The following is a 22,676-nucleotide window of genomic DNA, read 5'->3' on the forward strand; positions in this document are numbered from 1 at the left end:
ATTTTCCATTTTAAAATTCCATTTTTGTCAGGCAAATTCCACGTGAAATATACTTTAAGTCAACAATGAAAAAAGTTTATAAATCATACATCTAAAAGTAATTTCATGCCTTATTTAAAATAATCTTAGCAGAAAATTTATTACCCCGATTAAACATTATCTCTAGCTATAGGGAAATCCAATTGTACAAACCTAATATTTAATTCTCAGGAAGATCATAACAGGAAGAATAGCAACAGAACAGCGTTAATAGTAATGATTGTAGAAATTTCCTTTAAAGCCCATGCAATACTCCTACAGATGCTAATCGGAGCCATGCATGCATTAAGTCAGATACGTGTACTTACTATTACTGCTACTGCTGTCATTCCTAAGGGAACTGGCTGCAACAGGGGGTAACATAAATGGTTTTGTGACACTGACTCTGGAATCTAAATAGAAAGCAATAATGTGTCAGTGTTGCATGGTGATTTACATAAATTACAGAGTCCTCAAAAGGTGAAGTGCAATATCAGAGTACTTTCCAGGTCTGCTTCCCAAATCTAGATTATTCAGATTTGAGAAGCGGACATTAAGAAGACTGGAGGTGAAGAATAATATAATTGTACATTACTAGCAAATATCAGATAAAAATATGACTATCTCATATATTGTTTACTCATGCACAGTAAGTGTTGTTTTGGCTTGAACACCAACAAATCTACAACTGTTTGTTTCTTTCATGCCACTGACATTTGCTTTTATATTAGACATACACACATCTTTCCCTAGCTACACATATATTTGAGTCAAAGGTAGATTCTTACCTATACATACAAGATTCAAACTTGCTTTTTATACTTATATTAGAAATGCTTATATGTCTTACCTTTTTCAGGACTTGATGTTGAAGACATCACACATTCACTAGTTTTAGAAGCCACCATCTTCAAGTCCTTGAAGGCATCGATGGATTTATTAAAAATTCCAAAGAATTTTTCAGGAGTAAACAGCCTAGGTTCTGGGCTCTTAGATGATTTTTTAACATTCTAGAAGAAGAAAAAAAATAGGATTATATTTTTCAAATAGTCTATAGATTTAACTGATGTCAAGGAAATAATAGACTATAAATGTGTCCTTGAAAGATTCAAGTGAAACGGACACTTTTAGACAACTGTTTTAACACATATAATTCAAATTGGTACTGCAGGGTAAATGATCCCATCCAGTTCAGTCTGGGGCTCAACTCCGGATAAAAGGAAGAGGGTGGTGGTGAGGGTGAGAAAGGTGAATACAACATCATAACAATGAAATAATCCTAACAACAAATTACAGACACTGTTCTTTAGAGATGCTCATTAAAATTATTACTCCTCATTAAAAAAAAATACCCCTCCATAATACATGCTCCAAATAGCCAATAATTTAAAAGTCTGACGATAATAAGTACTGGCGAGGACATGGAGCAGAGAGGTCTCTTATAAATCACTGGAATGACATAAATTGGCACATTTGATATTGTCTAGTAAAGTTGGACATGTGCCCATCCTGTGACCCAGAAATTCCACTTCTAGGTAAATACTCTGAGGAAGCTCTTGCACAACTGCACCAAGAGGCATATAAGAAAGTTCTTCCCAGCAGTGTTTATAAACCCTTACACCAATAAACAGGAGAGTGGTTTAATAAACAGTGGTATATTGAATCAATGGAATGCTCTATAAACAGTAAAAAAAAAAAAAAAAAAAAAATTAACTACAGCTTTATGCATCAATGTGAATATATCTTATAAAAATAACGCAGAGTGAAAGAAGCAAGTCTCAAAAGAATAAAAAGAGTACGATTTTCTATAAAATCCTCCAAACAAGTCAAAGCTCTATTTTAGGAATTCATAAATACATGATTATCTATAAATAAAAGCAGGTAATAATGAGTTAACACCTATGTAGCACTTACTATGTACTACTCTATGATTAGTAAATGGACATTCTCTGGTATTTGGAATGCTCTTCCAGACATTGCCATTTACTGACCACCTAACTCATCTTTCAGGCCCCAGTGCGTATGTTATTTCCTTCATGATACCTCATCTGATATACCCTACTTTTTGTGACCTCTACTTCTTATCAGTGCCATTAGCACACTATTTGTACTGATATGATTGATATAAAAAGAGATGTTAACTCTCTAAGAGATGTGTTCATCTTAAAACAATTTTTAATTAAAAACTTATAAATTAGAAATCTCACAAATATGCCCCCATCCCTGCCATGACCAATCAGCACAGGTTTTAGAGAAGAGTAATAAAAAGCAATCCCAATGAATACAAAGTTACCTCAAATGAGTGTTCTTCCATGCACTCCACAAGGTCATCGACTATTTTCACAAGTTTGTCTATGATAGAGTAATTACTCAAGCCTTCAGAAATATTTGAAAACTTGTCCAGAAGATCAGTCAAGCTGACTGACAATTGTTCCACCATCTCGCTTATCCAACAATGACTAGGCTGTAAGAAATTGAAAGAAAAGAAGATAAAGCACCTATTTTAAGTACAGTAACCTTGGCTTACCCTTCAAAGCCATCAATGTTTCAGTCATGGACTCCTGGACAAAGGATTTCCTTATATCAACACAGGTTAGTTCTTATGTTTTATTTAACTCATACCTAACATCTGTTTCAAAATTTACAAATGCATAAAGATCAGAGGAAACTGTTGATGGTAAAGATTTTGCTCTTCCATGGAAGTAAAATTAAGACAAGAAGAGCCAAGACAGAGCCTTTGACAAGGTTCAGATACTAATGGAATTTAATTCTATTGAAAGATATTTATTTCCTACTTACTGTATTCTAAAAAGAACTTCAGGCCCAGAGGAAACTACAAAAAAATTATTGTGGGAGAGAGTCCTAGTCTTCAAGGAACTTCCAGTCTTTTGGTGAATTGGAAAATGAATCAGTGGATTAATAATAACTTATTTTTCTAAAGACCTTGATAGATTTCAAGGCTTCTTCATAGATGAATTCCCATGCGTGTTTAAAAAATAAAAAGTAGCCCTGGCAGAATGTGGTCTGAGAGAGAAGCACGTTTGCCTTAGTGGCAGGACCAGCTACATAATTTGTGGGGCCAATGGCAAAATGGAAATGTATGTATTGTTCAAAAACATGTTCAAAAAAATGATTAAGAGTTTCAAGATGGCGACAGCAGAGCATGAAACCAAGCATGGAGCCCCCTGCCCACGAAGCCAGCCCTGCCCACTGGTTAGAAGCTCAAGCCTTGGAGTCAGGCATAACTGGGTTCAGTTCTGGCTGAGAGACTCCAGACAAGCTACATAAATTCTCTGAACCTCACTTTGCCTCTCTATAGAATGGGAATAATGGAAACAAGGTAGTTTTGAGGAGATGAGGTACATAATTTGAATGTAAGTTTCATGAAGGCAGTATTTTTATAAAACCTTGTTCTCTACAGTGTCTCCTGGGGCCTAGAACAGTGTCTGTCATATGGGAGTTGCTCAGAAACTACTCACTGAACTGATGTAGGTGTGATTAAAAAATGAATGAGAGGGGCTTACCTGATGGCGCAGTGGTTAAGAATCCGCCTGCCAATGCAGGGGACACGGACCTGGTGGTGCAGTGGTTAAGAATTCGCCTGCCAATGCAGGGGACACGGGTTTGAGCCCTGGTCCGGGAAGATCCCACCGGCCGCGGAACAACTAAGCCCGTGAGCCACAACTACTGAGCCTGTGCTCTAGAGCCCGTGAGCCACAACTACTGAGCTTGTGTGCCACAACTACTGAAGCCCACGTGCCTAGAGCCTGTGCTCTGCAAGAAGAGAAGCCACCGCAATGAGAAGCCCACACAATGAAGCGTGGCCGCCGCTCACGGCAACTAGAGAACGCCTGCGCACAGCAACGAAGACCCAAAGCGGCCAAAAATAAAAAATAAATTAAAAAATAAAAATGAATGAGAAAAAATACTCCATCACAGGGGTCCATGTTTTTCTGGAAAGGGCTATATGGTAAATATTTTAGGCTTTCTATGCCAAGAGGCAAAAATCAAGGATATTGTGTAGGTCCATTTATACAAGAGAAAATAAATTTCCACAAATTTTTTTATTACAAAGTTTAACAGGTAATGATTATACTTGAATATAATTTCTTTTGCGTAATAATTGAATTTAGGGCTTCCCTGGTGGCGCGGTGGTTAAGAATCCGCCTGCCAATGCAGGGGACATGGGTTCGAGCCCTGGTCCGGGAAGATCCCACATGCCGCGGAGCAACTAAGCCCGTGCACCACAACTACTGAGCCTGAGCTCTAGAGCCTGCGATCCACAACTACTGAAGCCTGCGTGCCTAGAGCCCGTGCTCTGCAACAAGAGAAGCCACCGCAATGAGAAGCCTGCGCACTGCAACAAAGAGTAGACCCCGCTCTCAGCAACTAGAGAAAACCCTTTCTGCATGCAGCAGCAAAGACCCAGTGCAGCCAAAAATTAAATAAATTAAAAAAAAATTGAATTTAATTTCTTTTGTAATACAGGTCTACCAGTAAGAAGAATGGAATGCTTTATTTTGGGTCAACATTTTGCTTGGGGTTAAAAGCCTTCTCTATCATCAAATAGACTGTAAATGTTTATCTGTAAAAAACAAACTCAGCTACCTGTCCATATAAAAGCAGGCAGCAGACTGGATCTGGCCTATAGGGTATAGTTTGCCAACCCCTGCTATAAATGGCTGTGGATCAGTAAAAGTTTAGATTATTAGGAAAAACTTCTTAGTATGTTAGAATGGATTATAATTTTTTTAAATTAATGTGACATCACTTAAAATATAATAATTGGTCATAAATTCACATACTTGGTATATTGTAACGTTATCTTCTCTCTCATAAAGATCTTTTAAGTAAAGGTCCTGATTTATTTTTTTAACCCTGTTAAAATGTTATAGTGAGAAAAATAAGATAATTATTGGCAAAGATAAAATGGTCTTGGCTTGTTAAGATCCTAAATAATTTAAAATGACTCCTATTGTAATGAAAATGTTGTAATCAGAGAGAGTAACTGATGCCATGTAAAACGAATAAAACCACCAAACTTTATTTCTTTACCTACCAGCAGAATATCTCTGTGGGGGAAGGTCAAGTAATTTATGTATTCTAAATTATACAAGGGGGCCATTTTATATTTATTTAACAGAACAGTTTTAATTAATATGATTCAGCTGAAAGGGAAACTGTCTTATCTACAGATAGGTAAGCTGCAATTTCTGGAAGCATTAAATGCCATTCAAAACTTTTAGGGAGTGTTGGCTCTGGCTTCAGATAAGTAGAATAAACAAACCCCTAAATGGGAATTAGTTCAATTAGGCCATTTCATTTGACTCATCAACCAAGTTCTCAAAGACTGTGTTTCCAAAACATGTTGAGAATGAACTCTTTGTTTTGTAAAATTAACGCTTATCTCAAGCATATGCAAGTTCATATTTGCATCGTTAACAAGTCTCTTTACAAGCTGTCAGTCTCTCTTTTGGGGCTGACTGCTCTCCAAGTTTCCCTCTGTTTAGACAGTGATAATTCCTTTTAGATAGTCAGCCCTATCAGCAAGGCACAGATTTCCTAGGATATAGGAAACAGCACATTCTGTAAATACTGCCTTAATAGTACTTATTGGGTAGAACAGCCTTCACCAATTCGTTCATTCCGTTGAAATTGTGCAAATTTTTCCACAGCAAGCAGATCTCATGTATTAATCTTTTCAAACTCTGTCCTTGCTTCACTTTGTGAATAAGCTTGCCTGTCCTTCTCTCAGATCCTCTGACGTGTAGAAACCAAAATCAAATTCCCTTGTTCTGAACTAAGGTACTCCTTTTGTTTCTGTGGTCTTTGCCTTAAATGAACAGGTTGGTTTTTGTTGTTGTTGTTGTTTCTTTTTGGTTTTGTTTGTTTTTTGTTGCTTATTTTGTGGTTAAAGCAGAAAAGAGTTTGTTTATGTTTCTTATTTTTAACTGGGAACTCTGGGGTGCTTACTGCCACTTCTGTTTGTCTCTATTTTCAAATGAACTCTATGTTTACATTCCATATTCAAGTTCTTATTTAACTGTGACTACTTGCCCCATGGCCACCCACCCTTGTTTTCACATACCTAATCAACAGTCCAAGCAATCAACTTTTCCCAGTAACATTTTCAACCCTAAACCTCTAATTTCTTAGTTAAATCCTGGAAATCCCACAGTCTAATCCTAGCCCAATATCTGCCCTTTTAGAGTTATGAAAAATTCGTTGATATTTGACATAAACTTCTGGACTACACTGCTGAGAAATATATTCCTAAACGTCTTTAACTGTATTTCATTCATTATTCATTCTTGGAAAAGACTAATCAATTCAAAGTTCGTTCTTTTCACTAAATTTGTTTAAACAGTTATAATTTAGCTTTTAAAGATTATTGGATTTATTAAAGATAAAACTGAGGTAAACAATATTAAATATTAGCCAGTTTTAACTTGTCTGCCTGCAAGAAAGGAAACCAGTTTTGACAAGAATATCAGGCAGTTTCGCATTTTCTTTTTAATTAAATATAGTCAATGATTTGCAGGGAGAACAAAACTCAGTGAACTAAATATTTCATTTGTGAGATGATAGGAAGTCACTCTGTTTTTCACCTCTTCCAAGATTATGATTAGGAAATAGATAATTAAAAGTTTGAGGGTCACAAATTTAATTTTTTCCTTCACCTTAATAACAGGCATTATTGTCGCTCTTTATCTTTCAGAGACCATTTTAAACAAATCGTTTTATATAAATATTAACTCACAACATATATCAGAAGAATGTAAGATATACATAACGTTCTTTATTTCACTAGAAGAATGTGAAGCATTAATAAAGTTGATAAAGTCACACAGGATGTCAAAGAGGTGATGTAAGGAGTACCTTTCAAATTCCTGAAGTACACATAATTTAATGTTTTATTCACCTATATACATACAAAAAGAAATATAGTTTTTGTTTTGAAAAACTCCAAACTCCTTAACTCCATACTCTTAATTTCTTACCTTCTTTCTTGGTAGCCTCTGTCTTACATTTTCTGGGTCAATTATAGCAGCTCTATTTAGGACTACTGGAGCAACACATGCTTTCTATTCATCTTTGTATGTGTGTGTATATATAAATTATATATATATACACACATATATAACATGTATCATTCTAGAATGCTAACTGAATCAATGATATTGACTCAATGTCCTTGACCTGCTAGCATGCCACCACAGAAGATTTGGGTAAAAACTGTGAACTTCCTAAGGGATTTTAAAATACAATAAGCACCAAATTAATGATTTAACTAAACAATTAAAGATATAAAAACTACTACAATTGAAAGCATTCTAAACATAACCAGGAATATGACCGCTTCCAAAAACCAACAATGAAAATTTAAAATAGATGATATATGAATTTCATAAGATGTATGACATAATACCTCTGTGGACCCAGAACTGGTAAATTTGAGTCGCTGGCTGAAATAAAAACATCCTGGGGACTTGCTAAATCTGGCCTGCTTTCTCCTCTCCATCCCCTGCTTCATTTAAGAAACTGTTCTGGTTTAATAGTTGAAAACATTTGACACACTCTTCCACATCAGTCTTAGATGAAGAGAGAGTCTCTAAGAGCAGTCACCATAAGCCTTTTGGAATTAGAATCTGAAAGTGGACAAAACACACCCTAACATTTCTTCATGGATGCACTTGGCACTATTTTTCCATTTGGTAACTGTCTTAGATACGTGTCTGCTTCCTTAGTGGGCCTCAAGTAGTTGTCTGCACTGTGAGGGATTTCTTCACAAAGGAGCTGGGGTAAAATATCCATTAGAGACTCCGAGGGAGGAATGGCCTGGCTCATAAACTATGCGGCTTCTGAGGAATATTCACAGTGAGTCTTCACCCCATCTTCTAATCCAACCAATCTAATTACCAGCATTACCACCCAGTTTGATTGCTTTTGTTTTGTTTTCTTTAATGAGTGTCAACCCTCAATTTTGCCAGAATTAGAGGTATGGATGCCCAGGGCACAGAAGCATTCCTTTCTTTCCTCTTGTGCTTCTAGCATTTACCTCCTGGCTGGGCAGACAAAAGAATCTAGAGCCATGCCACTGGAATCACAACGGTTTAGATCTGGAAGAAATGCTGAAGACCATCTGGTCCAGTCCCACCAATTTCATAAATGAGAAAACCAAGGCCTAAAGCAGTGAAGTGGCTTGCCAAGATTACACAACAAACTTAGAACAAATATTAGAAACCAAGACTCCCAAGCACTCGTCTAGTTCTTTTATCAGTGAATACAGTCAAAGCACATACAGCTGCAGTATTTTCTGCTGGGTTCTCCATGACTCATGTGGTCTCACATCTGGACGAGGCACACTGGTCCTTAACCTCAATTAAGAGATTTCTTAAGAATTGGAAATGGCTCTGTCTCATTTCAATGAATCCTGAGTTATACTACGGAAAGCAAATTTCTCCCAGCAATCGTTGCAACCAAAGAGCAAATGCTAATCGCCTTTAGCGAACTCTCTCTGGTTTTTACTCTTAGGGCTAGAAAGCTGACACTCTCTGCCACTCTCAAACATTCCATGGGCAGGCAGATTTAAAACATTCCTACAATAACACTTTGTAAAATATTGTGTGCTCACATTACTACTGTAGAGTCTCCAAAATCTTAACTCCCTTTTAGAGGAGCTGGGTTTTGTCGTTATTTATTTTAGTCTTCTGTCTAAACAATTAATTTGGGTTTTCAGTGTTCACTGTAGACATCTAACTTTGCATTTTCTTGTTTGAATTAAAGTGATGTAGAAACCTCAATCTGATTAAGATGGTAATCAGTCAAAACACTATAAATATGTGATGTTTCCCGGGGCAGGCCTATAAATGGCCTCTGAACCAGACGCAAAATAGCACCACGAGGAAAGATCAGCATGGGGAGGTGAGGGCAGCAATGATGAACTAGAGGCTGTGTCTAATTCCAACTCCGTTAACACACTTTGTGATTTTAGGCAAGTCACTTATTCAGAGCTTCAGTTTCTCTATAAAATACAGGGGTCTAATCTGTGCTGGCTGACAGGGGGCCCGTTAGCCACCTCCAGCTACTTATCACTCAAAATGTGGCCAGTGTGACTGAGGAACTAAAATATTAGTTTTGCTTAACTAATTCAATCTGTTGAAAGTTAAAAAATCAATACTTGATTTGGTGACTGGAAAACTTTTAAGTATGTTTGGAAAAGCTTAGGTATGGGAATATACATTGTCAACTGTAAATTTTATAAAAAGCTAAATGAGTAAATATTTCTGATGAACATTTAATGTCTAACTGGAGTGTACTGTAGGTATGAAATACACAGTGGATTCTGAATAAATATAAAAAAATGAAAACTATCCCACTGATAATTTTATATTGATTGTAAGGTACAATGATAACATTTTGAATATATTGGACTAAATAAAATTTAATATACTTAATTTTTCCTGTTCCTTTTTATTTTTTAAAATGTAGCTACCGGACAATTTAACATTACATATGCGGCTTCTATCAGATAGTAATGGTCTAGATGTTCTGAAAGTATCTTAATATAATCAGTTATGTATTAAGATGGGCCCTGTAGTTTGAGAATACAAAAGAGCCACTTAAAAATCGTATTTAATGTTATATTTTATTCATTTACCTAACATTTTACACTTACTCCTTTGAAATAAATACTCTATTATATGAGAGATAGAAGTAGTTAAGTACAGTGTCTACTTGACTGACGTCTATTTCTATAGGGAGCACATCAAATCATAGGGGTGGATTCTGAGGGGTGGATCCACACTTACAAATAGTGAACTTGCCCTGCGGCCACAGCTGATTGAACAATAGTGCCCTCCTGAGCCAGATGGGTCAATCAGAAAGTCCCTCCCCAAAACTGGTAGTAATGATAGGAACTGAGAACGAGTCTCTGAGCAGTGTCAAAACTAATATGTAAATGTGGGAGCTCTGGGGCAGTGATATGCCCCCCAGGTGACTGGAACAGAGAAAAATTCTGCACAGCCAAAACAGAATGAGGCAGAGATGCAGAGATGGGGAAAGGAAAACCTGGTAGCTTTCCAGTCCTGGCTCCAGACCCTCCATGAGGCAGAGATGCAGAGAAGGGGAAAGGAAAACCTGGTAGCTTTCCAATCCTGGCTCCACACCCTTCATGAGGCAGAGATGCAGAGAAGGGGAAAGGAAAACCTGGTAGCTTTCCAATCCTGGCTCCAGGCCCTTCATGAGGCCTGGCTGCATCCCTATCCTTGACTGGAATGCTATTCTCCAGTCTCCTTATAATAATGGGATTTTTTGTTTTGTTTTGTTTTGTTGGTAAAGCTTGAGTTCATTACTGTTAGTGAGAACCAAAGGAATATAAACAAATAAGATGGGCTCCTCGAGATTTGGAAATCACGCATTTTTTGCCAACAGTTAAATGTTTACTGGTAAGTAGTTTTTGAGTAGCTACTACCTTCTTAAATGGTAAGGCAATACAAAGGAGTAAAAGATTGGATCCCTAATCCTTAGATAAAATACAGCAAAAAGAGAAAATATAACAACAAAATAATTGTGATGACATAGGACAATCACTGTACGTATACTATATCTTGGGTTTTTCATATCTTAATTATTTCTCACAACAGTACTTTGAGACAAGTCCATAACGCATACGATTTTAAACAGCTAATGTAAGCAATATATGATCAAGTACCCCAAATGATTAGTTTCTGGACAAATTCTATAGAAATTCAGAGATAATAAACTAAAAGGTAAGATCTACAGAGCAGATACCACATCAGTGTTGCTGACTACTTGTCCCCCACAAGCACGAAGCAGATGCACAAAATAGGGGTGATGTCAATTTTTACTGGCCAAATGATACAGGGAAGAGAGCATGGTCTGGAACAGTAGGAAATGGTCTTATGAGAAAGAGGGATCTTAAGTTGACCTTGGAGGCGGATGACCACTAAGATGCTTTTAGCCCCAGGGTATTGTGTAATTCTGTGGTTAGAATTTGGATGAGAGGATGGGAGAAAAGAACATTCCTAGCAAAGGGAAGTAGTACTAGGCAGCCTTGGAATTGAGACTAAGCAAGGTGATTCTAGGAGGCAGGGATGCATCTGGCTGGAGGGGCGAGTTTGGGTTGGGGAAGAATGGGTATTAAGATGAGGTGGTTGAGGTGGGGCAAGATTAGGGAAGGTCAAGAACATCAGTTTCAGGAATTTGGCTTTCGGCCTTCAATCACCGAGAACAATAAGAAGGTTCTTGATTAAGGAAATGACTCAATAAAAGTAGCCTAACAGAAGGCTCACGGAAACCATGATTCCTCAAAATTGCATGATACAGCTCTTAGACCTAAGAGTTTTTACACAATGCACACATATCTAAAAGAAGGTAACAGTATGACATTGAGGTGCAGATAATGTGTGATGAGTTACAGTCATTTGCCTCATCATCAAAATCTTGTAGATTCTATTCAATTGGTGCCTCAGGGAAATTACAAGTGATTACATGTTAGGGCACTTTCCTCCTTCCTTCCTTCTTCATTTTCTTTCAGCAGATAATTTATTAAGTGCCTATCATATGTTGGACACTGAGGATAGAAGAGCAAAATTATACAATTCCTGCCCTCAGGAAGTTTACAGGTAAATGGAAGATTATCAACTAAATAATTCCACAAATAAACGAAAGCATTACTGCTCTGAAGAGTGCTATGAAAAGAGTTTCTAATAGGAAGATATGGCTTCCTCAAGGAGAGGGAAGGCTTCCTTAAAGAAGTGAAATTGAAAATGAAGGAGTCAGACAAATAACAAATGCTGGAGAGGGTGTGGAGAAAAGGGAACCCTCTTACACTCTTGGTGGGAGTGTAAGTTGGTGCAGCCTCTATGGAGAACAGCATGGAGCTTCCTGAGGAAACTAAAAATAGAGCTACCGTAGGATCCAGTAATCCCACTCCTGGGCATATACCAGGACAAAACTACAATTAAAAAAGATACCTGCACCCCTATGTTCAGAGCAGCACTATTCACAATAGCCAAGACATGGAAACAACCTAAATGTCCATCGACAGATGAATGGATAAAGAAGAAGTGGTACATATATACAATGGAATATTACTCAGCCAGAAAAAGGAATGAAATAATGCCATTTGCAGCAACATAGATACAGCTAGAGATTATCATACTAAGTGATGTAAGTCAGAAAGAGAAAGACAAATACCATATGATATCCTTACATGTGGAATCTAAAATATGGCACAAATGAACCTATCTACAAAACAGAAACAGACTCACAGACATAGAGATCAGACTTGTGGTTGCCAAGGGGGAGGGGGGGAGGGAATTTGGGGTTGGAAGATGCAAACTATTACATTTAGAACGGATAAACAATAATGTCCTACTGTATAGCACAGGGAACTATATCCAATCTCCTGGGATAAACCATAATGGAAAAGAATATGAAAAAAAGGAATGTCTATATGTGTATAACTGAGTCACTTTGCTGTACAGCAGAGATTGGCACAGCATTGTAAATCAACTATACTTCAATTAAAAAAGAAAAAAAAAAAAGAAAACCATAGAAGGAAAAAAGAAAAAGAAAATGAAAGATTCAGGAGTTACCTAAACAAAAGGATTGACCAGCACTCTAGGTACAGAGAAAGGCATGCAGGAAAGGAACAGTGGCAGCAAGGAACACGTGAGGTTGAGGGACCGAACAAGAATTTGGAAAGGTGCCAGATCACGAGAGCCTTGGAGGCCTTGTTTAAGGAGCTCCTTTTCCTAAGAACAACCATTCAAAGCATATGAAGAGGAGGGGTAAAATGATCAGGTGTATTTGTTTTGTTTTGTTTTTTTAAAGAAGAACGACCCTGTCTTCTAAAGAAGAGTTGAAACCTCACATAATAAATCCTGGAATGGCGAGGGAGATGAGAAGAGCCCAGAGGGAGCAGACCAGGCAAAAGAAGGTGGGGAGAGTTGAGACAGTGAAAATCGTGCAGACGGGAGGAAGGGTGCTACAGAGGGAAGATGGCTGGGAGGCATATTGTTAGAATAACATTATGTATGGCCAATGGCTTATTTGTTTAACCTTGTCTTTAAAAGAATAATGATTAAAAACTGACATGACAGTAAAGACTGGTTCAGGTAAAAATTATCAATAGATGCTAAATCCACAAGAGAAATTTTGATGAAGAACTGTACATGGTCTTCAAGTATCTCCCCAAAGATTGCTTCTTAGTTGTTAATGAGTAAATACACAGAAAAGGTGGAACACCTGAACCAGGAGATCAAAACATGCAGCACTATGGAGAGAAGATGGACACTGTGTGCCTTTGGATGTGATAACCTGAGGACATGTCATCACTTAATGTAGCATCACGGCTTGGAATGCTTATTCTGAATATAATCATTAAAAAACATCAATTGTTTCAAAGAGAAATATTTTATCGAAAGGGGAGGGCTGTATAACTCAAAAATTTCATTGTCATAAAGACAAAGAAAGGCTGGGTAGTCTTAAAGTAAGACCAAAGAGACACGATGCATTAGTTTCCATGAACTTAGTGGGCTTAAAACAGCACAAATTTATTATTTTATAGTTCTTGAGGTCAAAGTCCAAAATAGGTCTTCCTAGGCTCAAATCAAGGTGATCACAGGGGCTGTGTTTCTTCTAGTGGCTCTACAGAAGAATCCCTTTCCTCGCCTTTTCTAGCTTTTAGAGATCTCCTGCATTCCTTGGCTTGTGGCCCCTTCATCTTCAAAGCCAGTAGTGTAACATCTTCTCTCTGGTCCCTAACTCCTGCCTCCCTCTCATAAGGATTCATGTGATCAGACTGGGCCCACCTGGATACTCCAGAATACTCTCCCCATCCCCAAATCCTTAATTACATCTGCAAAGACCCTTTTGCCATGGAAGGTAATATAGTCACAGCATGAGACATCTTTGGGGGACCATTATTCTGCCGATCATGGATGATATTAAAATGCAAATCATGATCCTAGATTAGATCTTGTACTAGAGGGAAAAAATGCAAAAAAAATTGATAAAATTGAAATACAGCCAATAGATTGAAGTATTTTAGTTACTGCTAAATTTATTGAAGCGGACAACCATACTGTGGTTATGTAAGATAAAATCCTTAGGAAACAAACACTGAAGTATTTTAGGGGTTAAACAGCCATTTTGTATACAACTTACTCAACGGGTTTAGAAAAATAACACATGTGCAACACAGAAAGTAAGCATTTAGTAAAGCAAATGAGGCAAAATGTTAAAAATAGATGAATCTGTATTAAAAGGTATATGGGTGTTCTTTAAATATTCTTACAACTTTTCTGGAAATTTGAAAGTATTTTCAAATAAAGAGTTAGAAGAAAACTGATAAATATGTAATTTAACTACAAATGGATGAATTTTTTTACTCAAATACCACAAGCAACTCATAGTTTATATCATTTTAGAGAGGTCAGAATGACAGCAGATGTGTGGCCCAAATTCAGCAACTCAGTTTTTGTTCTTTCTATAACAACATTACTAGTAAGTGGAAAGGGTCAGAAACGTTTAGGATTTTTTAGTTTAGGAACTTAAAGGAAATCCTAACAGTCTGACAGTATTATAGTTTCAAAGAGTTTAAAATAAAATTGGTAATTATTGTTAGATTTAAATACCAACCAGTGGATCACACCCTGCTATTTGTGAGAGACAATGTGCTGGGTAATTTTCTTAAGAGACCCTTAGAAAAGTAACCTCCCCTTTTCAGGAGTATTTAGCTTATTTTTAAAACAAAAGCAAAAAATAAAGTGTATTCTATCCTATTGCTTTCTTCTGCCTAGTGCCTCTGGCAGAATTTTACTGCTTTGGCCCCAGAGAATCTTTCTGGTACCCATACTGGTTCCCACTCTACCCTCTGTTGTTTAAAGACAAAAGATACAGCAGCTGGGGCTCTGACCACTGACAAATAATCAGGGGCCTCTCCACTGGGAAACTCCTCTGGTCTTGGCAGAAACTAACATTTTAAAAGGAAGGTAAAACAAAGCATAAGATCCCCTATTTCTACCCAAAGGCCTATGCACGGGCTTGTTTTTCTTGCCAACTGCGGTAGCCAAGAACAGAGTTTCTCCAGTTGTGCCAGGACAGTGTGCCAAGACCAAATAATAGCGGACTTTTCTCAATTACAGAAACAAGAAAAAAAAATAGGTGGAATGAATCAGCTTTATTTTTACAAGTTTAGCTCTTGTTATCACTAGCCGATACTGAAATCTATGATTTAGCACAATCTATGATTATACTAGCACAATCTATGATTTATACCAGCACAAAATAATCTATTTCGCTATTTTCAGTTTAACATATTGTTTATCAAAGAGTTGCATGATTTCTCTGAGAGAGTTTGGCAATCCCAGGCCTAAGTGCTTCTATAGTCAGGAGCAGGGTGCATCTTTATTACTTAGATGCCTCACTTAGAACACTTTCCCTTGTTATTATAATTATTTAGATACCCACATTTAGGGTTAAGAGTCAGATGACCTAGGGTTTCTTTTTAAGGCTCTATCACTTTCTAGTTGTTTAACTTTGGGCAAAATGCTTCTGGGTTGTAAAGCTCAGGATGTCATTTGTAAAATAGGAATCACAGTAGCTATCCCTGCTTTCCTCACAGGGTTTTTCTGATCATCCAAGGAGATTAAAAACATGAAATCATTTTGAGAATAGAAAAGCATTATGAAAAGGCCAGCTACTCCCCCCGCCCATTATTATTAAAGTTTTTGAACATAAGGCTAATTGATGTATATTTGTTTCTTAGTGTCTCATAAAGTGTTAGCTCCATAGTGTTTCCTAAACGGACACTGGCTGAGTGAGTAAGCAAATGATTAAGTTTCAGGCTGCTATAATGTTACATTATTATTTCCAGAGAACTCTCCTAATTCAATAGGACAGACATTGACCTAGACTTGCTAGGTCAACAAAGAGGATAACTTGTTCAACAAGAAGGTACATGTTCTAAGGAATTCTAAGGAACGTAGTAGATAGTAAATATTTTAGCATAAACTAGTGAAAAGAAATATGCCTTTCAAGAGAATGGTCTTGAAATGACAACCTTATAGTCTTTGAAAGACGTTTTAAACACAGCACTGAGTGACGTGCTTAACATACTTGAACTGGTAATAATTTTGATGGACTCGTCCACAGAAAGGACTCAAAGTTTAAGACAACTTGCACAAAGTTGATGTGTAATAAGTATTTTTGGTAAGTTATGGAAAGATGTCAAGTTGCAGAGCAGAGAGTAACCCAAATGATTTTAAATTAACTCAAAGGAACAATACAGTAGTTAAAATGAATCAACATGGAACATGTTATACGTCAAAGGCATGTTGCAAAATATAAGCAAGTTGCAAAGTGACACATGCAGTATAATGGCATTAACATAAAATATGCAAAAAAATTGGTATCTTATGAATGGATGTACAGTTTGCAATCAAAGTATTAGAGCAGGGCTACTGGGGGCTGTTGCACTCAACACAGCTCCAAGGGGATGGTATCTTCAGGTCAAGCCTTGAAAACATGCATTGGAATGAAAAATTCCAGCTCAGAATACTTATTCCTAAGAGACAAAGTGAGCACTAATGGGTATAGGAAAGGGGCATATATGGGGCTTTAGTTATATTTATCATGATTCACTATTAAAAAATATATTTGAAGCAAATACTGTACAATGGTACCATTTGACAAGCTATGTGATGAGTACACAGGCATTACATTATTCCCTATGCTCAAAATATTTCTTCATGTATGAATACTGACACTATGTAATGAGAAAAACAAAATTGCTTAGTTACAGTAATAAAGGAGTACCTATAATCATAGCCACATATTTTTATTGTAAGGTTTTAAGAATCAATCACATTGCAAATAAATTCAGAGATAAAACATTTTGGGTTCTCAAATGAACTCAAATTAAATAGGAGACTTATATAGGACCTTTTCAGGTATGAAAAGAATTTACATAATTTTACACTCAAGCCTTTTTTGGGGGAAGACTGAAGGAAAAAGAGAAATCAGTGGCTAGCTCTAAGGAAGGTGATCTTATTTACTTTGGGAGTACAGGTGTAAGACACATGTGCTGAAATGCCCATCCAAAACTAAAGTTTAGCAGTTGCCTGAGGAAAAAAAATATGTTAAGTCAAATTCCAAAAATACCTTCTTCAAATTCTGACAATTAGCAAACTCCTAAATGGCAGATAATTTCCTATCTCAATATGAATGATCCCATCTCTTTTGTCAGCTACCAAAATGAAACCCAGAAATGTACAGTTTACATACCAAAACGTCCATCCCGGGGACATATTTGAGGGTTATCTTATAGTCTTTTGGAAGATTTGCCACCTACAGAGACCAAAAGGAAAAAATATCTGTAAGAAAATCCATACATATCAGTCATATTGTTTTTAGTGGTTTGGAGAAAAACACCTACAAACCTATTATACTTTTAGTTACTACTGAATTTCAATATTTACATACATAGCGATTTTTCATTCTTGATTTCCCTTTGCAATCAAAGGCACTCTCCAGAAATAAAGTGATAATACAAATCTTTTTTACTCCAAATTCTGTTCTGGGTGGCTAAGTATAATCTACTGAGTTTTGGAAACATGATTTGAATTTCAATTTCCATCTGTGGTCTTGGAATTTCCCTCTAGGATTATATTTCTATTTGTTCCTCCAAAGGATGCGTAACACAGTATATTTTTCTTGTAAGTGGTTTACCAAGTGATATGTCAACATCACCAGGGAATCTGTAGAAACGCAGTCGCGGGCCACACCAGACCTACTGAATCTTATGTAACGAGTCCTCCAGGTGACTCTGATGTACGCTCAAGTTGGAGAACTACTGTTCTACGTTGATCCTAGAAAAAAATGTCTGTGAAATTTCAAAAGATCAATGATACTTATGAGTGGCAAATGCTTTATCACTTAATTAATTTAGAAAGATTCAGTTCTGTGATATAACTTAATCCACTTAGCTGGTGCTGAACGTTTGAGATGCCTCAAGTGTTTACCTAGCTTCTTTTAAAGGCTTTCAAAGACTATCTAACCCATTTCCACCAGTCACTGTGGCATAAGTGGAACAAGCACCTGATTTAGAATCAGGGAATTTGGAAGAAATCTAAACTGTACTTTGGTTTCTCTCATCTGTAAAGTGGAGATAAAAGTACCCATGTCTGACAGACCTACTAGAGAATGGACTTGAGGATATGGGGAGGGGGTGGGGTGAGATGTGACAGGGTGAGAGAGTGTCATGGACATATATACACTACCAAATGTAAAATAGATAGCTAGTGGGAAGCAGCCGCATAGCACAGGGAGATCAGCTCGGTGCTTTGTGACCACCTAGAGGGGTGGGATGGGGAGGGTGGGAGGGAGGGAGATGCAAGAGGGAAGAGATATGGGAACATATTGTATATGTATAACTGATTAACTTTGTTATAAAGCAGAAGCTAACACACCATTGTAAGGCAATTATACTTCAATAAAGATGTTTTAAAAAAAAAAAAAAAAAAAAAGTACCCATGTCTGAGAGTCAATTTATGAGCTGAGATGAGTGAATATGCCAATCAATCCATATTCTTCACTGAGAGCTATACTGGCAACTGACTTCCAAGGCACACATCCTGGTAACTTAAAGAGTTCTAGGTTCACTTGTCTCCTTTTCTACATATAGTACCACCTCTTACATCTCACCCTTCCAGCACGGATAAAATTTTCATCTGTATCATATGGCCCGTTTATAATATGTATAAACTGACTTAGCCCATTGAGTCTGAAAACAATATACAATGTAAAAAAAGTGGTTTTGCTTTATTATATACTCAATGGGTCCATCTTGCCTTGGTGGACTCATTTTCCCCTTTACCCTGTCTCTAAAATCATTACTATTCCCCATAGTAAGCTGGGATCTTGTGCATGTTTGCCAGACTAGGTCATCTCTGACAAGTCTCCCAGAACACAATCCATATGGTTTCTTCTTGGCTTTGCCAATAGCTTCTGGAATCTGAGACCAGTTTGGTGAGAAAAGAATCTAGTTAAAGGCATAAGCAGTCAGAGGGGAGCCAAGGAAGTAGCTGATCCCACTGTGCATGCTACAATTCTACTTCCAATGGTACCATCTCCCACACATCTCAGCCTCCAGCCTAACACTTACCAAACATTTATGATGTGCTGGCACTGTGCTTATCAAGGGCTTATGTTGCATGATCACATCCAAGCCTCAGAATCCCTTTCACATAGTATCTCTATTTAATGAATGAAGAACTTAAGGCTCAAAGAGGTCAAGAAACTTGACTAAGGTCACACGATTACTACGTGTTAAGTCTGTACTAGAACTCAGGTCTCTGACAGCAGACCCTCCCTTGCCTCTTAGCTCAACTACATATTTTCATCTATCTACCCTCTGCACACTGGTCCTAGGTATTTTCCACTTGTGAGGCTCACCATCAACCCTCCTCATGCCACCCCCAATAAAACAGTAAAGTCCTTGCTGCTTACTGAAAACACATCTGGGCTGCCACAGAAGGTGGCATTTTTTTTATCTTTAATTTCGGGGTGACTCTCTTACTCTTTACATTTAACTTTCTTCCTCTTGGTCAAACTTCCCACCATGCTTCCCTAATTTCTTTTGTCTTGTGGATCTTCATCCCCATTTTTGAAAAGCAAAAGTACCTTGTTATTTTATGTAAGACCCAGTGGAAGACACAGCTGACCTAAAAGCTGGAATCAGAATGAGCAGCAACATTCTGTTTTGTTATGAACCAACCATGTAAATGAAAGTCATTCCAGATGGAGAAACATGGCAAGAAGTGGCAGGTGTTCTGAACACAAGCTGCTTGACAATCTAGCCGTCCTTAAGCACAATTAACATTATCAGAAAATAAATATAGAATTGACCGAAATGGTATTCAGATAACTTAGGATCTGAGTATGTACCGAAAGGGCAGAAAAAATGTAAGCGATATGCTGGCCAATTCTGTTTTATTAGTAATCTATACATAAAAATTGGTGGAAAGAAGTCAAAGAAACCTTACAAGAAGTTCTCTGACCAACACACTGAAATCTCCACACCTTCCCACTTGGGGAGTATATAATAATAATTTCTGCATTAAACTGATTTACTGATATTTAATTTCTGATGGAACTGAAAAGTAATACAATTTTTGAAAAGTGCTTTACAATTTAAACAAGTTTTCATACACAGTCTCTATCACAACCCCAGAGATATGTGTTATTAAGCCTGTTTCACAGAAGAAAACACAGAGGCTCAGAGAGGTTAACTGGCATCCCAAGGTCACAGTCATCAGGAGTACCTATTGGAGGTAAGGATATAAATCTTGGCTCTGTGTGCTGGTCTCAGCACAGTTATCTACAGATCACTCTCCGCATTATTACTTTCTTGGCTTGCATTGGTTTGTTTCCAATTACATTTGGAAGAGAAATTAGGAAGTCAAGTTATATATTTTTATGGCTGCTTCATGAATTATTATATTACTTTCCAAGCATTTATAGTACGTTAAATAGCATTCAGAAAGCACAGATAACCTTGTGATAAATTCGGTTTCTCTTATGTATATTGAGCACTGTGGAAATCTGATAAGAGTAGAGGGAGTCTTTGACCTAGAACTAGGAAGATAAGCTGTTCCTTCGAGGCACTTAGTTTGATGTAGGACTCATAGCACAGGTCCCGGGGACACCACTGCTCAGGTTGGATCCAGGTGGATCCTGCCAGGTGCTAACTCAGAGATCTTGGGCAAACTACTTAATCTTCTTTAGCCTCAATTTCCACATGTGTAAAATGGGAATCATAGAATCGAGCTAGTGGATTTATTAAGACTAAAAAAGGATTACATAACTTGTTTAAAATACTTAGTGCTTGAGCGTGGTGTGTGAATGAGTACGAGTGTTTATTATTAATTGCAAGGGAATGGGACATTCTAGGTATAGGGTTATATGCAAAGACAAGGACATGGGAGACCATGGATAGATCATTCAGGCTCTAGCAGGTAGGAGGTAAGAAATAGCCTGGGAGGGGCTTCCCTCGTGGCACAGTGGTTGAGAATCTGCCTGCCAATGCAGGGGACACGGGTTCGAGCCCTGGTCTGGGAAGATCTCACATGCCACGGAGCAACTGGGCCCGTGAGCCACAATTACTGAGCCTGCGCGTCTGGAGCCTGTGCTCCGCAACAAGAGAGGCCGCGATGGTGAGAGGCCCGCGCACCGCGATGAAGAGTGGCCCCCGCTTGCCGCAACTAGAGAAAGCCCTCGCACAGAAACGAAGACGCAACATAGCCATAAATAAAAATAAATAAATAAATTTAAATAGCACTTGGCAAACAAAGAGAGGGAAGAAAAAAAAAAAGAAAAAGAAATACCCCGGGAAAGCCATTATTAGTGAGGGACCTGAATGTCGGGCCAAGGAGGCCAAGAGGGAGGCAATGAGGTTCCCCGGACCAGTGCCACCACCAGAACCCCACAGCAAGTCACTCCTGCCTCAGGCACACCGCTTCTTCCCCGTGGAACCTCTACTCCTCGTCTGTAAGATGAAGAGGGTGAAGTAGGTAACTATGAAAAATTCAGTCTGATTTACCTTTCTCATGGACTTAAGCAGTGGTGCTACACTGCAGGTGTTTAAGCTGGAAGGGAACATGACCGTCAATTTAGGAAGGTTAGTCTGGAGGGATGGCTTGGAGCAAGAAGAGAATAGAGACTGGGGGCAGTTTAGAACACCACTAGGAAAGTACTGAACATGCATAAAATATTTATACAGAGACCGGAAGCTGAAAAAGCAGAGACGTGGTTTAGATTCCAGGGAAGCATACTGTTGGTAGGGTGAAATGGATACATAACCAAGGCTACAGATTTTGAAAAAACCAATCTATTCTAGTAAAATATGTTCAGGGCAAAAAATAAAATAAAATAGAACCTAACTGGTGGAAAATTTACCAAAGGTCCAATTATTCCAATGAACTTTGTGGTTTGGAGTGTGAGGATGTAAATACTGTGCCAGATCATTAAATGCATAAAACTGCAAAAACAAGTCACTTTGTGATGGGCTCACTCTACTACTAGATGGGCCCATTTGTTATCTTTTTTTGGATGTCTTAAGGACTGACCATACTCAGTGACATGAGGAGGTAAAATGCATACGAGAATGGCATGCAGAAATGCTGGAAACTCAGCCAAGAAAAAGTCTTTGCAAGCCAAACAGGCACTGGCTGTCTACCATACCCTGCAGGTATTTGGACTCAGGAGAAAAAGAACTCAAAGTCAGAACATTTAACACCCTCTCTAGATCACTTATCTGAAATCTTTGGATTTCATGATTCAAATGTCATTGAGGTCTCTAAGTCTCATGAAATCAGTGGCTTCCTGGACATCTTTAGTGAGACACACTTGTCTCAGTTGTTTCTCCCAAGTTCTAGATAAGAATCAAAATGCAGTAGTAATAACTCATGATTCCCTTGACACTACATAAAATGTTGCACATATGTGAACCTTTCTGAGGAGTGAGTCCAGTTTTCAGAGTGTTGGGAGACCCAGAGAAGTTTAAGAATCACTGCTGTAGAGCGAAAAACCTTCTACGCTTATATTTTAAATATCCCAGTTCACTCCTG

The 22,676-nt window shown here is 37.8% G+C and overlaps 1 protein-coding gene and 1 long non-coding RNA gene across 4 annotated transcripts in view; one reads left to right on the top strand and one right to left on the bottom strand.

Annotated features, from left to right (window-relative positions):
* The window catches only part of LOC309609848, a 298,578-nt gene that overhangs the window by 239,627 nt on the left and 36,275 nt on the right, over positions 1–22,676 (top strand). The window lies entirely within an intron of this gene.
* Positions 1–22,676, bottom strand: part of KITLG (KIT ligand) — a 92,083-nt gene that overhangs the window by 24,989 nt on the left and 44,418 nt on the right. Inside the window, exons 3-6 of one of the 3 annotated variants that reach the window (XM_082351847.1) lie at positions 17,335–17,397; positions 2,312–2,482; positions 869–1,028; positions 348–431 (exon numbers count right to left, since the gene is read on the bottom strand). In XM_082351847.1, the coding sequence (XP_082207973.1) occupies positions 348–431; positions 869–1,028; positions 2,312–2,482; positions 17,335–17,397 (478 nt within the window). The remainder of the gene's footprint in view (positions 1–347; positions 432–868; positions 1,029–2,311; positions 2,483–17,334; positions 17,398–22,676) is intronic. The other 2 variants (XM_082351848.1, XM_082351849.1) reach the window with 2 other exon arrangements.

The sequence above is a fragment of the Balaenoptera borealis genome (genome assembly GCF_965194805.1).
Source record: "Balaenoptera borealis genome assembly, chromosome: 13".
In the NCBI taxonomy this organism is placed as follows: Eukaryota; Metazoa; Chordata; class Mammalia; order Artiodactyla; family Balaenopteridae; genus Balaenoptera; species Balaenoptera borealis.